General features: G+C 42.1%; 1 protein-coding gene across 1 annotated transcript in view; it reads right to left on the reverse strand.

Moving 5' to 3' along the window:
• DENND1B (DENN domain containing 1B) overlaps window positions 1-5,787 on the reverse strand; it is a 149,083-nt gene extending 143,296 nt beyond the window's left edge. The window contains exons 1-2 of the mRNA XM_030455220.1: window positions 5,698-5,787; window positions 3,005-3,069 (exon numbers count right to left, since the gene is read on the reverse strand). Coding sequence (XP_030311080.1) covers window positions 3,005-3,069; window positions 5,698-5,714 — 82 coding nt within the window. The 5' untranslated portion in view covers window positions 5,715-5,787. The remainder of the gene's footprint in view (window positions 1-3,004; window positions 3,070-5,697) is intronic.
• Window positions 5,788-18,888: the final 13,101 nt, after the last annotated feature.

The following is an 18,888-nucleotide window of genomic DNA, read 5'->3' on the forward strand; positions in this document are numbered from 1 at the left end:
AGAGCTCTAGAATATTGTCAGATCTGAAAAATTAACAATTCTTGAGAGTTATGCTACAATTAAGAAGCTAACTTAAAATACTTTTCTGAAGGCATAATAAATTTAACAACAAAACTTTTCATTTTATCACACTATTGCAGGGATATAGCATCCTTGCAAAAACATCATCTTACTAACAGCTACATGTGCAGTGGAGCTACCTCAGTTTCTGTTTGTTAGAACAGTTGCATGCTGGCATGGGGAAATTAAAATGCATGCTACAGTAAAGCTTGAAAAGAAAAAGCTTAAAGATACATAGGTCACATCAAGGTCTTCCTCTCTCCTCAGTCAGCTTCTCCTGCTGCTCACTCATGCAGGGACATCATAATTTGTGGCTGTGATATTTCCACGGCAACACTGGTGACAGTGATGTCACAAATTCAGCCCTGACATAGCAAGAGGATCAAGTACAAGGAGCAGATGGGATGCGAGGGAGAAAGCCCCCATTTAAACACAAATCTCTTTCATAAGAAAGAAAGAGGCATGAGCAAAGAAACAGGTGAATGGAACACATTTTCAAGTATGATATATTCAAAAGATTATCCTAGCATGAAAATCTATTTAAAGGCAAGACCTACAATACAGGGTAACTGTCGAATTTGTTAGACCTTATAATAAACCAACCTTGAAAGGTCCCTGTTTAGCATGACAAGCCTTGTGCTCCACTTCTTAAAATGGCAGTGAAGACAATACACTTCTGTCCCTTGTGAGTTTCCTTTAAATAACTTTAACATTTAGATATATTAATTTGATACATCACTGTGCTCACATGCCAGATGTAAATATGATGTCAAGCCCTCAATGGACTGAGTTGGTTATCTGAATCATATAGAATATCAAAGAAATCAAAACAAATCCTAGATGGGTCACCAAGTGCACCAGGATGGTGAATAGCATATTCAGCCAGCACAACTGGACTGGTAAAAGGGGATTGTACTTTTGTCATGATCTGTGTACCCTTGCAAGAACACATACGACCTCCAGGCCAGCTGAAATACCCCTTGCTGGTCACATAGTACAAAAGCCAACACTACTGGTACCAGGCCTCTTTTCTGCCTCTGGTCACCCCATGCATGAGCAGCAAATGAGCCCAAAAGGGTAGAGGGGATCACAGCAAAAAGTGGAATAGAAGGGGGTGCACCCACAACACAGTCTCCATGTTAACTCACTGTTCTCTACAGAGGACAAAAGGTGAACAGCGTGAAACATCTACACTGAGGGAGGCAGGGGCAATGACTGTGACTAGAATTCAGGTGTGGCAATAAGAAATGGTTTCTTTTGGCAGCAGACACAAACAAAAATCAGATGTCAAGAGAGAGAGATAAAAAGAATTTAAATTATATCCATGTTCTGATTACAGAAGAAAAAAGTTTCCAAGATTAAGACCTGAAAAGATTATCAACAGTCTAGCTCTCGGGAGGGAGAGGAAGAAAGGGAATAAAATCAGCAGGTTGAAGTTGGGCCTAAGCCAAGATGTGAACAGGCCCCCATGAAGGGGCATGAGGTGGATCAGAGACTACATGCACGACACAAGGAGAAACAGATCAGAAGCCAAGGATCTAATCAGGTTTCTCAGCCATCAGCATGAAATTACTAAGGTAAAAACTGCAAAAGGGAGATCACAGAAGGTAAAATGTGCCTGGATATCAACAATGATTGGAGAGTTAACAAAGCCCAGCTGATTCTCCAAATCATGACTTATCAACAACAAATCAAAAAAGCATGCAATAAATGCAGCAAGGGATGCTGTCTGGTCACAAAAAAAGTAGAAACACCTAAGGGCTGCACCAGGACCAAGATGCTATTCCACAGCTAAACAATCTTCTGAAAAAAGGAGAAACAAAAAACCAAAAAAAACCAGTGGAACTTGAGATATCCGTAATGAATAAAATATATAACACAAGTATAGAAAAGACTTTTAATCTTTTATAAAAGACTTCTTAGAAATTACTAATCTTTTTAGAGAAGACCTGTCTTTTAGAAAAGACTATCTTTTAAAGTTACTTATCCTCAACAAAAATGGTATGCAAATATGTTAGGTACCTACCCATGATGCCACTAACAGAAAGGTTAACCAAAAATGAAAAATTTTTAAAAGGGATAATTTGGGGCTATAAACTTTTGCAGGCTTCTAACTTGGAACAGTAAGCTCTGGAAATAGCATCCACTAGCACAGTACAATAAGAAATACACTCAGTTTTAAAATGTAGCTTATTGTTTTTACACTTGTAATTAAGCTGTCACAGAGTAACCTGCCTACAGTACAGCCCAAACAAGACAACTCTCCCTGTGTTTTTATAAGATCAACAACTTCAGATGAGACCATGAACTAAGCTCCTCCAATGACAAGAGGTCACTTGAGGCTCAGCACTGCAAAGTCCACCTTCTTCTTACCTAAAAGGTCTTGAGTAAGTCTTGAACGACCACATCTCTTTTACCACATGCTTATAGAGACATGGAACTGATGGTTAACGTAAGCTCAAGTCAGCACTCATTGCTGTTTATATCCTGTATCAAGCCAAAGCAGCTGCCAAGCATGAGATAGAGAGAAAGCCTCTTTCTGTTGTTCAGAAAATAACTTAGTTTCTCCCTCTCACACTGATCAAAACTAACAATCCACTGATAGAAGTCAACTGTTCTGCTACAAAAAATCTTAAACAAAATCAACATTTTGAGACTTAAGAACTGTAGAAGATCCATTTGAAGTCCATGCTTTGCAAGTGTTTATCTCAGAACAAAAATACTTTTACAACAGCCAAAATGAAAATTAACAATAAAAACTGTGACAACCATGAAGCAACACATTAATAGATTTCAAAAGGCAATAAAATAAGCACAGTTACTCACTAATATAACCCAACTTCAGCAATAATTTAAAACATAAATTGACACTAGATCAGGATACAAACTACTTTTTCCCACCTCTCATTTCTATAAATAAATATCAATAGGCAGAGCATATTACCTTCATTTTCAGATGCTTGGCATTTTACTTGCAGTACCAAATCAAAGGTACGTTCTGGATTTTCCCTAGAAGAAGCAAACACAATTAATTACATGTGTTTCTACAGCATTGTATCATTTCCATTCTATTTATACAGAATGAAATTAAGTTTTCATTAAAATTAGATTACTTCTAAGGCAGAGGCAAAAAGTTACATTTCCCTGTACAGCCTGGAATAGAATGAGGAAGATAAACAAACTGAACTGTGTGATTTATTTAAGTGATACTGTCACTGCCTTACACATCAAATAGCCCTTAAAAAACATGCTACTAAAATCCTTAGCAATCAGTCTGAAAGACACTAATAGAATTACAGACACCCTTTTCTTAACCTACATTTTATTTCTACTTAATAAGAATAGACCATCATTAAACTTCCATTTTAATGCCATGAATTTAGCTACTACCCTTCAAATGCATATGATTACCACTATAAGGCTGAGAATCACTTGGCCTTGTCATTGATTTTGACTTCAAAGGCTGAATCTCAGGCATGATTCAGGGAGTGAGAAAACTTTAATGCAATAACTCTGGACGGATGCAATCCCAAGCTATCCAAAAAGATGGGAAGATGGAGCCTTTATACCTGCCACAGCCACCACAGTCAGCTCTGTGTGATGGCCAATGCCTCTTTCACATCCCCAGCAAATGCACACCTGATAATCATGAGCTGCACAGGCTAATAGCAGTTTACACTCAACCTAATCCTAAAGTATTTATATATTTATAAAAACAGTTCTAAAAGCCATTACTATACCACCCACCTCTCTTTGCCTTTTATAAATATAAATAGCACACTGCTATTTATATTAAAAAGTGGTATAGCCACACCCATCTCAATTATCTATTTAACCACAAAAAAAGCTCCTGTAGTGCCCCCACTGAAGCCAGCTGGAGATTTAGGCAAATTTTTAAGAAATCAGATACTTACATCCAGATTTCTTGAATGTTTCAAATAAAGCATTCAGCATATTAACAAACTGTTGTTATTTTAAAGAAAATTATGAATTAAATCCAAAGTCTGGGCTGGCAAAAATTTCAGCTGTCACAAATTAATTGAGTCAGTACATGTTTCCACTGACCTCAGCACCATCATCAATGGAGATATGCAATTATAGTCTAATTCAGGCTATGGAGACATAACCTGCCCATATCACAATCTTTCCTTGCATCGTATTTCAAAGCATTTAGTTGGGAAAATACTGTATCTACTAATCCCATGTGTAGGGTATCAAATTCTGCTCTGAGTTACAACACCCTAAATCCAGGATATTGGAGATTTATTCTGGTATTAAACTCTGCCCGCTGTTCCTCTGGCTGGCAAGCAGGTTCAGAATGAAACCAAGAAGGCTTGGCTTCATTGAGCCACCTAGAAAAGCAAACCACAAAAATCCTTCCTTTAAGAGAAGTGACATCTCTCCAATGCACTGCTCTAGCTCAGGCACCAAGTTTAGACTCTTGGGCCAGTTTCCCCTTCCTCTTCTTCCTGGCCAGATCACACCACACCAGGGTTCTAATGTGACTTGGTTAAAGTGTTACAAACACTAAATGACTTCTTCTAGCTCAACCCCTAGCTGAATTACCCTCATGAAGAAAGCTCTTCGAAGTAACACTGCCTTCCCTCTCAGTATACCAGTCTAAATCTGCTTTTGCAGAAAAATGCTTCTAAGTTTACTACTCTTCACATCCCACCACGCTTAGAAGTGTCAAAAATGTGTCAAACTAATTTGGGAATTGTCAGACTGTCTCTCGTTTCCTTTACAACTCACTCGGAAACAGCCAGCTTATTCACTATGTATTTACACAGAGATTCTCTTCAATTTCTGAAACTTGTGCTTAGCATCTTGTGGGTTTCCAATGCCAGCAAGTCCAGGCCGCTGCTCCGGATGGGTAAGGCTGGACTGCAGTGCTTCCAAACACCTAAAACCCTCTTTTGCACCTGCCATGCAATAATGGCCAAAAGAAGGTTTTTAATTACTGAAGGGATTAATGTCACGGCCCTTACTCCACCAGCTGCTGCGGGCAGGGTCACTGCAGGCAGCGGTCCCGCCCAGGCCTAAGGCAGCTCTGGCGACCGAGGGAGGACCCGGCGGGCTGCGGCCACACCGTGCGGGCGCCTCAGGACCGAACCGCCACCATTTATTTCCCCATCCGCCTTCACCGGCCACAGGCCGACCAAGCAGCCACTACTCCTCCCGCCTCGCCACCGACGCCTCCGACCTGGCGTGGCCCGGCGGCCGCAGGACCGCGTTTCCCTGCGGCTGCGGGGGGCGATGTCAGGGCAGGGGCTGGGGCCGCCGGAGGGGCAGTGGGGGAGCGGCCGCCAAGAGCTGCCACCGCCGCCTCCTCCTCCCCCTGTGCCGGGCCGGGGGGCACCGCCCCACGGCCGCTTGCGACCCGCTCCCCCCTGTGCCGCGGGTCCCGCCTCGCCCCGGCCCGGCCCGGCGCGCAGCTCCCGCCCGCCCCGCTGTCACTCAGCGGCCGCGGCGCGCCCGGCCCCTCGCACGCTCCCGCCGGGTGGGCTCCCCCTCCTCCCCTCCCTCTCTCTCTCCTTCCCTCCCTCCCTGCCTGTCGGGCCCGGCAGGCCGGGCCGGGTGCGAGGCCTACTCGCCGCGGAGCTGAGCGCGTCGGACGCCCCCCGGGCCCCCACTCACTTGAACCTGCTGTCCATGGTCACATCGCGGGCTCCCGGCGGCTGCTCCAGCGCCCCCCAGGGAGAAGCGCCCCGCCCGGCGGGGGCGAGGGGGCAGCGACCGCCCCGCTCCCTTCGGCGGCGGGGGCGGCTCAGCGCTGAGGCGGCGGCGGCGGGCGGCGGGCCATGGCTGCTCCGCTCCCCCGGCTCGGGCCGCGACTGCAGCCGAGCGGCGGCACCGCCTCCTCCCCCCGTCTCTCAGTTCCTGTTGCAGTCGCTCCGGCACCTTCTGGGAACCAGGAAGCTCCGCGGCGGCCCGGGTTGCTGCCGGGGCCGGTGTCACCTGAGCCCGGCGGGGGAGGGTCAGGGGCGAGAAGGAGGCGGCGGGGGGCCCGGGCTTGCCCCGGTCCGGGGCGGTGTGACCTCCGCGGCAGGTGCGCTGAGCCCGGCCTGCGGCGGCTGCTGCCCCGGGTACACGGTCGGTGCCGGTTCGGGCGGAGGCCTCTGGTAGGAGAGGTTGGGCAGCGCATAGGTACGGCAGGCTCGGCGGCGGTCGTGTGTTACCTCACGGGCACCTCTCCCGCTGCAAAACAAGCTCCTGAGATGAGTCAGGAGAGCGTGTTTAACTTGCAGATCTTAACATACCTCTGACATTCTTCATGCGCAGCGGGGAAAGTGGAGCTTTTCATACCAAAGGTCATAAATGTTAATTTAACCTGCGGTGATCTGTTTAGCTCTTTATTTTTATCGAGTGTTAAACAAACAGCGTCCCAAACTGCTTAAGAGGTGGTGCGGTGGGGAAAGGCGCTGGAGTAAATGAACCGTCCCGTAAACACACATAAAAAGCTTTGTACCTTCGAGTGTTTCCAGCGAGTTTGGAAAGGAAGGAAAAATAACACCGTCCTTGAGAGACTTCCAAGTTTCATTCATCTGAAAGGCTCTGAGCAGCCAAATTCCCACCTACACCAAGTTTCCCCCACCAGAATAGTACTGCAATGAAAAAATGCATAAAATAGATTCTGCGGTACTGAGCCAAAGAAAAAACATCACTCTTTTCACTCTTCCTCTAGAAACTAATCATGGTATCAACAGTTAAAACGAGGGAGGAAAAAAATCAAGCCAATTATATATTAAACACATAAAACAGCATTAGTGTATTGCTGAGGCTGAAAAAAATCAAATATTCAAAAGTCAGGAAATTACAAATACTAACTTTTCCAAAGCAATATCATTTTGGCTTCATTACACATCCTACACACCTTACAGGATATAGATTAAATAATAATAAAATATATATATGTGCAGTGAAAATGACCAAATGTTGCAGCAGAAACCTTAGCTATGGGATTTTCTTGGTTTTCAAGTTTCCCAGCCTGCAATGTGCAATAATGCTCTGCTGTGTTTTAGCAGCCAGCATTTGCATTTCCCACTGAAATAAATGAAATTTGTTTCGGGCTTTCACACATAACCACATACTTTATACAGCTTGAGTTTTTTTGTAGAAAACATCATCAAATCCGTATTTTTGTGTGCCACGAGAATCACTTGAAGTGGGCAGCTCTAACTTGTTATTGTTAAATTCAACTTTCTGATATAATCAGTCTGGATTACAGAGCCAGGAGAGAGGGGACCGATGCCCATCCCTGTACATCCCACTGCCAAAGGAAGGGGTGGAACAAGGCAGGGACCCTCCTGCAGCCCCCTTGGGCTGGTCAGCTGCAGTGCCTGGGAAAAGCTGGCTGCATCCTGCCCACAGGGATGCTGCAGAACTGAAAGGGCCTCAGCAGCAAGTAAAGCTGGGCACACTGATAGCATGTGTGGAGAGGGAGATGATCACAATCTTATCTGTACCTCTGTCTCTCTATCTTCCCTCCACCCTTTATCTCTTGCCATGAGTATGCTGTAAAGCACACAGAATTTGAAATTCTTTCCTGCAAAAAAATGGCTAATAAGGCAGCAAGGCTGAATTTGGACTGGATGATTACCCAAATATTGAGACATTTTATTTGGTACACATTTATTTATATGGTACTCTTGGAGTGTACTATAAAGTGTGTGAAAAACAAAAAAGAAACAAACCCACCGTGTCCTAGGATTTCAGTAAATCTGTATTTTGGATTACACTAAATATTTTATAAGCCTACCCTGAGTTTGTTTCTCTCTTCTCTTAAACTGCTGGTGCTTGCCACTTTCACACACTGAAGAGTAATCTGGCAGCCTGTCAGGCTGATCTGCTGTGGGGTTCTAGCCAGGCTCTTGGACTGGTGTCTGTCTGGGCAGATATAACCATCAGGTCTTTTGGAATTTATCTTATTGTAATTGGAGAAAAAACAGGTAGGGTTTCTTTCCCAAAGTAAACATGTGTCTTGTCACTAGACTAAATTGCCTGGATTCAGTGACTAATTCTTCTGCCTGGAAGAGCAGGAAGAGTAAAGAAAGTTCACATTTAAAATAGAGGGCATGTGAAAGCAGACCCCACTGAGATGAAGCTCACATCTCTCAGAGCTATTATTTCAGACTGTGTGAAATCTTAAGTAGACATCTATGCCCAGGTTACACTTAGTTCACGTTTTCAAGACTATTTTGCAATGACAGCAGCTATTAATGAAAGACAGCATCTTAGGAAATGTGCTAGTGTTCAAAACTACCTCTTCCTGCAGCCTTATTTTCAGCCGTTCCCCTGAAAAGGGTTGAGGCAGAAGCAGAAACTGAAAGAAAAATGCAATAAATATGCAGAGAATGGATTACAATAATATAATCTGAAGCTGGAAAGTTCAGTTTCCTCTCTTTACTTGGTTTTCCTTTCCAGAGTAGAGCCCTGAAGCAAACTGTTTCCAGAGTTAACTGTTCTACCAGGTAATCTAGAAGAGACAAAGCCTTTTCTTTATTCTTTGCATAACTTTGCCTGGAGTTCCTCTAAAAGGTTAGCATAGGGACTGATATGAAAGGTTTTGCAGGGGGTGGGGTTGATTAACATTTATTTCATAGATATGAGCAATTGCAAAACAGGTAATTATAAGATTCTTACTCAGTCTTAATGATGGTTTGCCAGCAGTGCTACTAATTAGTCATCTTTGTAGCACTAATAGTCTAAAGGAGCCTTAGAACTTAGGTAGCTATTTACAGACACTATTCAGTTCTTATGTGCTGTCAGTAAAAGAGGTCTCTGTGTAAACAGAATTGGACCTACAAGTCTCAATTTTCCCCCCAAATGACTGACGCTTTGCAGTGAGTAGTTGGATGAAAAATACCCAAAAGTCTATTGCACCTGAAGCAGATGAGAAGAAGATGGAAGGGCCATCAGGGAAGCTCCATCTCAAGGATCAACATAACCAAACGTAGTATACTTTTTAGTTTACAACAAAGTTAATATGGAAACAACAAGAGATGCAGCTGAAAAACACCAAACAAAGCCCAAAAAGAAAGCATCCACATCCTTAATACTATGGAGCAATCTGCCATTCTCTGCCAAATCAAGACCATGTGGATTTGGGCCTATAAAAGTGGTGCAGAGCAGAGTTAGCATCTCAAAAAGGGATATGAGAAACAGAAAAGAGATGGCCACACATCATGTTGCTTGGAAATGGTGCAAGGGAGAAAAGTTCCATGAGAATCCAATTACTTTTTTAAAGTGGAAAGCGTTACATAAACACTTTTTTTTTTTTTTTTTTTTTTTTTTTTTTTCTTTTTTCTTTTTTCTTTTTTTTTTTGGCAGGGAGAAGGTAAAAGGAACACGGAGAAGGGAAAAGCACAAAGCTTCTGAAGACAAGAAGTATTCTGTTAAGCATTTAACATGGGGTATTTTGGATGCTCCCAATGCAAACTGCAAGCATGCATTCTTTGTGCAAGATTTCACAGGGAGCACAGGACACAATTTACCCTGCAGAGTTGACCCTATGAAATAACTGGGGATTTAGGGATGACTAGCTGTATCTGCCTCTCTTCAGGTCTAAATCTACCACCCCAAAGAACTCCAGAAATGCCTTTATTTGCTTCCCAGTTTGATTTTTACACATACTTATCCCAAATTGTAGAAGTGGGACAATGTAACCTGCCCTATCCAAAGTTCTCCAAACCCTCAAACATAAATTGCCCAAATAAATTTTTAGCCATAATGCTATTATGAGACAATATTTAAAAGAGAAAATATTTTACTTTTAAGAAACACCAGATATCTACATTAGGTCACTTCTGGCCAGAGTTTGAGCAGAACTATCTACAAGGGGGAAAAGGATTCTTTGCCAGGAGTTGGTGAGGCTCACAGAGAGGGATTTGAAGTAGATAAAACCAGGGCCACTAAAGATGATGGCAATGTTAGAGGTGAAACCATTGCCTACACCAATGCAGGGAGCAGAGGCAACAAACAGGAGGAGCTGGAAGCTGTTGTGCAGCAGGACAGCAATGATGTAGGAACATGGGGATGACTCTCAAGACTGGAATGCTGCAGTGGATGGCTATAAGCTCTCCAGAAGGGATAGACAAGGAAGGTGAAGCAGTGGGGTGGCTCTATTTGTTAGGAAGTGTTTCAATTGTAAGGAGCTCCATGATGGTGATGATAAGGTCAAGCATTTATCCTCATAAGGATGAGGAGGAAGGAGAATAAGGTGGATAATCTGTTGGGTGTCTGTTGTAGACCACAGGATGAAGAGGCATTCTACAAGCAGCTGGCAAAGGTGTCACAATCTCTATCCCTTATTCTGATGGGGGACTTCAACTTACTGGACATTTGCTGGAAATGTAATGTAACATAGAAGAGACAGGCTAGGAGGTTCCTCAGTGTATGGAAAATAAATTCCTGACACAGCTGGCAAGTGAGCTTCCCAGGGGAGGTGCCTTGCTAGACCTGGTACTCACAAACAGGGAAGTGTTGGTGGGAGATGTGGTAGGCAGAGTAGTCTTGGGCTTTGTGATCACAAAATGGTGAAGTTCTTGATCCTTACTGAAGGAAGGGGAATCAGCAAAACGTCCACCATGGACTCACAGAGAGCAGACTTTGGCCTGTTCAGGATGTTGGTTGAGAGAGTCCCTTGGGAGACAGTTCTGAGGGACAAAGGGGTCCAGGGAAGCTGGATGCTTTTCAAGAAGGAAATTTTAAAAGCACAGGAGAGGGCTGCCCCCATGCACTCTAGGACAAAATGGCAGAGAAGACAACCAGCCTGGCTGGAACAGGGAGATTTTGCTGTGACTCAGGAAAAAAAGGAGAGTTAACTACCTTAGGAAGAAGGGACAGACATCTCTGAGATGTCTGGCAAGTATAGGGATGTCATAAGGTCATGCAGAGCAAAAATTAGAAAGGCAAAAGCCTGGCTGGAGCTCAATCTGGCCACTGCCAGAAGGAACAAGAAAAATAGTTTTTACAAATACATGAAAAAGAGAGCCAGGGAAAATCTCCGTCCTTTATTGTCTGCAGGGCAAGGGATAGGGTAGGGAATGGCAGGAATATTACAACCAAGGATGAGGAAAAAGCTGAGATACTTCTTTAAACAGTCAGACCAGGCACCTCCAGGGTATTCAGCCCTCTGAGCTGGAAGATAAGGACAGAGAAATCACTACTTGGATAAGAATGAGGATTCCCAGGCTTTCTAATCAATGTGTCCTACCAACAAAACTGAGAAAACAGGTCTTCTTAATCAGGTCAACTTTAATTGCAAGTTTAACAAAAGAGCCGGGGGAACTTTTATGAATCTAAGTTCTGACTGAAAAGTTTGAAGAGCTAAGATACTTAAAAGTTTGCACATTTACAATACAACTGTATTAGCTCAGCCCTTACTTGGTTTCCCAGCAGTATTTGTAAATCCTCAGTCTGATACACAGAACCTCTCATTAGTTAGATTTGTACCATAATAGCAGCCTCCCAGTACCTGAGGAGGGTCCATGGGAGATCTGGGGAGTTCACAAGGATGTGTAGCAATAGGACAAGGGGTAATGGTTTTAAACTGGAAGATGACAGATTTAGATTACATGTTAGGAAGAAATTCTTTAGTGTGAGGGTGGTGAGAGACTGTAACAGGTTGCACAGGGAGGTTGTGGATCCCCATCCCTGGCAGTGTTCAAGGCCAGGTTGGATGGGGCTTAGAGCAAGCTGGTCTATGGGATGTGTCCCTGCCCACACAGCGGGACTGGAACTGGATGATCTTTATTTAAGGTCCCTTCTAACCAAAACCATTCTATGATAAATCTACAGAAGATGTGAAGTATGGACCTAGCAAATATTTAGAACCCTTCATAAGGTTTAACTAGACATTTTCTTTCCCTATGCAGTCCTAATGTCTACTCATTGGTTTGGATGTAAATTAATTTAGAAATTAAAGGTAAATAGTATTGCCATACATACCAACCTCAGTTTGACAATTTATCAAATTATTTGGTTGAATTTCTAATTTATCCAGACATGACAGCTGGCAGAATCTAACAGTAGAATAAAACACCTTCCAGCTCTGCTGCCCAAATCCAGCCTTCAGCCTGTGAATACTAAGTGCTTTCCAGTGGATGTTGATTATTCATAGGAGTGTTTGAAAACAAGTGATGGTCTTTGCCCAGTTTCAGTTTAGAAGCCAGTCAGACACCTTGCAACTGACCTGCCTGTTAGGAGGTTCAAAGAAATGAAAAACCAAAGAAAGAAACTGTTCTCTTCTTCACATTAAAAAAAATCCTCCCCAAGAAAGTTTGGAGAAACATTGATGGCAACACAAAGGGAATATACTCAATTATTTCCCACAAAATAGTGATTATTGTTGAGATTTTTTTCAGCCTAGCAGATAGTTTTCTTAGGGATGAATTTCTTAGTGAAGCAGTGAGGTCAGACAGCATCTTTCAATATGCATGTATTCAGGAGATGGAAATCACCCATTCTAGTGATTTGCAAGTAAAAGTTTCTACCAGACTGAATGCTTTCTTGCTGAATAAATTCAGTTCCTCTGTTTAGGCAAAGATATAGTTCCTCAAATGTATATTTTAAGTGCTGTGGGTTGTGGGCTACCTGATGAAACTGGTACTCCTTAAAACTACCAGGGAGCAAGATTTTTTTCTATACTTGAAAGTAATTTTTTTAAAAGTTCTATTCAAAGCAGTAAGAAACTGGGTTTTGTTATCAGCCATAGGAAATTCATGTGCTGTTGAAATCTTAATGTGGACTTCTTGTGGCGAGGCTAAACATATATAAAATTAGGAACTGAACTTTATTAAAATGAGGATGTGTTCAAGGTCTGTAAGCTGTTTTGGAAACTGTCTGCTGTGTCTACCAAAAAAACTCCAAACAAGTAAATCAAGCAATACTAAAAATTAAAAGAACAGTTCCCAGCTGTTTATTTGCCATGGACTAAGGCACTGACATCATTAGGAAAGAGTACATACTGGCAGATGTTTTTATGAAAATTAGTTATTTAAAAAGCCAGCTTCTCAGCTGTACAAACAGCATTTAATTTACAAATAGCCCATAAAGATGGTGTATTTTTTAATTACTTGAATAAAAAGACTTAGAAGTTCTGTACTGTTTCCCTTACCTAAATATCCTGCAGAACACCCCCAACCCACAATGCAATTTTGCAACTGACATAACAAGGAGCCCACAGTGTCATCTTCTTGGGCCAGAATTAATTGCATCAGATAATTCAGTAATGCCAAATTTTCTTCTTAAGAAAAGTTTCCTGTAAGATAAAATGGATTAATATTTTTTTCTATGAAGGAAAAAAGGGTAACCCTGTGCATGTATGAATCCCAAAGCTGGTATGTAACATCCTCTTGGAGGAGGACTTCCATCACTTCTGTTGCTATAATTCTTTGCTATACAATTGAATCACAGACAAATCATTAAAATATCAAGCACACCCTCTGCAGGCTTCTTCACTTAAAGGTGTTAGAACAATTGACCCAGTTATCTGTGCTAAATAGAGACAACAATTCAGACAGATGGTTTCAGATCCCTGTATGTATTTGCCATCACCACTGGGTCAGGTACTGAAGACCCTAAACTGATTGAGAGATTCTAAGCACAGCAGATGTGGCCATAATCTTCAGTAATGAACTAATACAATAAATTGCCACAATTATGGGTATGCTTACTGAGGAAATGATTGAGTTTAATATCTGGTTGGATTGGAAGAAGGAAGTGACAGCTAAAAAAAAAGCAAGGCCAACAGGTTGTCCTTGGGAGAGCCCTCCTACAGGCATGCATTACACTGCTGATGACTTTAATTATGGGAGCTGGTCCAGCTAGATACCCTGACCACTGGAGCTGGAGATCCAGCTTAAGAGCAGGAGAATGGCAGGACACCACAGTATGTGGCATTTGAGAGGATGTGCTTAAGAAAGTGCAGAAAGGTGGCAACAGCTGCCCTGGGCAGCCTCCTCACCATTTTATTTCAGCTCTTCTCTCCTCACTGATGTAAAAGGGTACACAGGGTACTTGGCTGTTCTTAAGTAGTACCCTAAGTCTGCTACAGGATCAGGCCATTTTGTTCCCAGAGTCCTAAGCAAACACCAAAATTAAATCACACAGATAGTATTGGGTTTGCACAGAGCTCTCCATCTGTTGCTTTTATCAATTGTTCCATTAGAAAGTCATTTTACTTCATACTCTTATTAACAGATGCTGGAGCAGAATAACACTGCTAAGTGCTGCTAAGTGCAAACTCACCTCTGAGTCTGGCTCCATCATCTCTGCATCCTCCCCTCAGTAGCTGCATGCAACAGGGGGGATGTCCCTGAAGCCACCCCTCCTCGGGGCTGAGCACACAGAGCTCTCTGAACCACTCTTCTTCATCTCTTAACTCCAGCCACTCAACATCTTGGCAGTCCTCCACTGGACTTTCCTCAGTATGTCAGGGTCTCCTTTTGATAGAGAGCCCAAAAGTGGACAGAGCAATCCTGACATTCCCACAAATCCCAGACAGAGGGACTAAGAGGGACTAAGAGGGACTAATGCCTTCCCTTTAGCAGCTGGCCTTTTGCTAAGAGCCTGGCATGCAGTCTCTCTCTCTCTCTTTTTTTTTTTTTTTTTTTTTTTTTCCCTGCAAGGGCATGTTGCTGGCTCACTTTCAGCTCATTGTCCACCCCATCCCCCAGGGTTTTTCCTACAATACTGCCTTCTGGGAAGTGAATCTCCAGCACCAGGGCCTTGAGTGAACTCCCCTTTCCAGGATTTTAGTTGGTTCAGGAGCTTCACTGGCTAAGTTCAAGATCAGCCTTTTTGCTGATCTGAGTTGTCTGTTGGGGACAAAGCTACAGGCAGCCTCAGCAAGAGTTTCCCTGCCTCTCCAGCCATTGGGACCTGCATGAAGAAGTTGAGGCTTTTGTTCTTGACCACTTCCTGAGCCACACTGTGGCCAAACCAGTGCCCAGTCTTGTACCTCCCTGATCCTGATCTGCTAGCTTGATTTCCTGGCTCGGCATTGATCACAACAGATTTGCTGAGTGGTCACTTGACTGAAGCTGACACTGCTCACATTTACCAAGCCTATGCACAAGAAGTCCTTCTTGCTGCACTACACATCCTTTGCTAACTTCAGCTCAGCTGAGCTTTGGATATTGTACTTTCTTCCATGCACAACCAAGCAGTGTGTCTCTGTATTCCTTCTGGGTATCTCCCTCCTTTGGGGTGCCTCTTTTCTGCATCTGAGCTTGGTCAGAAGCATCCTCTTCATCCATACTGATATTCTGCTATGCTTGCTTTACTTTCTGCCTATTGCAATGGACTACTTAATGCTCTCAGTAGACTCTCCTTGAAGACTGACCAACTCTCCTGGCCCCTTTTCCCTCCACATTTGTCTTCTGTGGGAACTTGACAGGTCTCACAGTCACTGCAGCCAAAGCTGCCTTTGACCTTCACCTCTGCAACAAGTTCTTCCTTGTCTGCAACAAGTCCAGCAGAGCCTCTCCCCTGATCAATTTTTTGGTCACCTGCTTCAAGAAAATGCCTTCAATACACTCCAGAATCCTTGTGGACTGGTTGTGCATGGCCCTCTTGCCATTCTAGCAGATACCATTGTGTTTGAAGTACTTTATGAATGTCAAAGCTCCTCATATAAAACAGAACTAAACAATAATTCAACTTTGTGCATACACCATGTTTAGGTCTTAAATATCCCTACAATGCACATTCTGGCAGAAGTGGGAAACACAGGCAGAGCTGTGGTGCAGCTGCAAATGCCAGGACAATGCAGATCAGCAAGATGAGCCTGAGACTCCAACAGAGAATCACAGGAGAAGCAAGAGAGCCTCATTCTAAGACCTGAATTTGGTGCTGATACTGAAGAAGTAGAGATCACTACATCCTCATTGCTACCTCTTCTTCAAGCAGTTCATCTCTGAACAACGTTTCTATCCAAACGCTGACATTAGCAACACATGAGATCTGATGGACTGTACTGAAAATATAATCATCTTGAAATTCTCAGTTCTGAAGAACAGCAATTTTTTTTCTGTTGCAATCTCCTAAAAAAACCTAAATAAAATTGTTCAAGAGCCTTTTACACACTAGCATTTAATTGCACTGTATTGTATAATCCAAGACCATGTTCTTTCAAGGCTATTATCTCCCAAGTTGCTTTGATGCCAGCTGTTAAACATAGCATTTTGTTTCCAGACTTCTAGGGCAAAGCATTACTGAGGTTCATTTTGAAAAGCATTGTGAAAGCTGTTAGCATTCAGCTCTTCACAGTTTGTTCATCTCATCTGGTATTGATTATTAACATTCAATTTATACATGTTAATCAGGGCTGTGTCTGTTCCACAGAGTATAAACCAGTCAATCTGAAATTTGCCAAGTGAAAATATTTTGGAAAGCTTAATAAATAGTCCTGGTACCAGCATTTGCACTTAACAGAAGTACATCCACTACTGACACAAACAATTGCAATCATTTGTTTCACTTTTCCTGCTAAATTACAAAATATTTTACACATTTTTTTCCTCAAATAATGTATAGTAAGCGTGGGAAGACAGAGGGAATAATTTTACAAAACAATATGCCATTTTTCTTTTTCACAGAACATATGTCAGCCACTAGCAGACTCAAGAGATCTAATCCATATGAGAGTTCCTCAAATGTCTTACAAAATACAGGCAGAATCTTGCAAAAGAAATTTCTTTCTTTCTTTCTTTTGTAAGCTTGGAATGACAATTAGGTCCAGTCCATCATTCAATACAGTTTTTAAAAATTCCTTTATCTATTTTCCACAATAAACTATCATGTATTTCCAGACATTAAATAACTGAATAAAACTTGTTTTGAACTGTAGGACCTCTTTAATAATCTTCTAGTTTAGCTTGGAGGCATAGTATATTCAAATGTGACACAACTTATTTTCAGTTTTTTGTTTGTTTTTTTTTTACAGAGTGCATTAGAATTATGTGCAGCACAAAGTTTGCTATCAATATACTGGAGTCATAGAAATTGTTTTTATAATGGACATGGGAAGAGGTGCTTAAAATTATCTACCTGTAGTGCCCCTGAACTTACTCAAATGCTTGCAGTTCCCCCTTGCTGTTTCAATGAGGCTGCCTCTGTTAAATGTTATCAGTGAAAAATTAAATTTCTCATCATGTGGTCATCAGCTTGTAAGAGCAGTAACCCAGAAAAATAGTTTGCTAAAGGAATAACATATTATGTTTTAAGATGACTTCTGGCCTTCTGAGAAAGTCACACAGTATTTTCAACAAATCTGGGACCAATCCACAGAGTCTTCTTTGACCACAGCAAGAAGGTTACACAGCAGAGGTGCAGTCACTCACTGCTATTTTCTCTTGGACCCATACAGAAACAAAGAGTGCAGCCTCTCTGCACTTCCCAAACCAAACAGTTCCAGGCTTTCATTCCCTGCAACGGGAGAATCGATGCAAACTCCTTAATGCACACAACAAATCAGCATCCCACCAATCCATCTGCTGTATTCCACTGCACATTAGATACATCTGACTTGAAAAAACATGCTAAAGGATGGCAGTACAGGGCTGTGCTACTATAGCTACTCCTTTGCTAAACTCATCCTGCAGTTACCATAATCACCCCTACTAAAACCAAGTGAATTAACTAAGAACAAGCAAGGATATTCCAGGCTATTCCAGCCCATAATTCCCAGTGACAGTTCACAGTTGAGCATGTAAGAGAAAGCATTTGCAGAACCACGTCATGGAAGTATTTGCCAACAGAAAATCTTTTTCTTGATATCATAAAACCAAAATCTACAATCACCTCACAGCTATATTGAAAACCTGTGCCTGCAGCTGTACTGCAAAGTAAATAGGGATCCTCAGCAACTGGGAAAAGCACTGGCTCACCTGCAACCTGCAAGAGAATTTTCTTGCCTTGTTTGCTTCACTGTTCCTTCAATGACTTCTTCATCTAATATTGGGGATTTACCTCTGCAGAAACACTGTGGGGCTAAAGGGTACTTGGGAAAAAGACAAAGGCTCCTAAGGATGGGTACTAATTGTGGAAAATGTCTCAAAGATCTCTGACAAAAAAAAGTTTAACTTCCTTTTTGTCTTATGAAACAGCATGCTTTTATACAACAAGGAGCAAAAAAAGTATATATACACAACCATATTATATCTTCAATGTATTGTGATTAATTTACCTTAATTTTTTTTTCCCTGTCCTTAGCATTTCTTTATATTTTACTGCCTTCTTATTTGTATCTATAAAATACTTACAATCTGTAAACATTCTTTCTGTTTGTGATGCTGATAAACTACCTTGAAAGTGTTAATAAGTATTTTGTGTTTCAAATAACATTTTCTTTATGTTTTCTGCTGTCTTTTGGGGGTAAAAAGTTTATAATACTAAACCTTTCATGCAATCTTCACGCTCAAAGAAAGAATCTTGATCTGACAACATTCAGTTCAACATTATCTGTTCTGATACTTTCCCAAATATTGTCAAAATAATTCTCCTTGGCATGCTTTTTTCTTCTGTATTCCTAGGATGGCAGATTCTTTCTTTTTGCAGATAGTTCTTTGTTTTAATTTCCAGTGCAGTTCTACTGTGACTTATTTATCAGTTTCACCTTCTGTGCTTCTGCCATCAATTCTCTCCCTGTTGGACTGAGGCACAGATACCACACAAAGCCTTGAGTACTAGGATAAAGTTGTGTTTTTCCATTAAAAAAAAAAATCTTCCATTCAACCTTTCATTCCCTAGCTTGTATATAAACACAAATTTGAGAATAATTGATCTTGAAATGTCTGGCTGAATATACAGTCTGCTGTAACAAGA

Source organism: Calypte anna, chromosome 8, assembly GCF_003957555.1.
Source record: "Calypte anna isolate BGI_N300 chromosome 8, bCalAnn1_v1.p, whole genome shotgun sequence".
NCBI classification, from domain to species: Eukaryota; Metazoa; Chordata; class Aves; order Apodiformes; family Trochilidae; genus Calypte; species Calypte anna.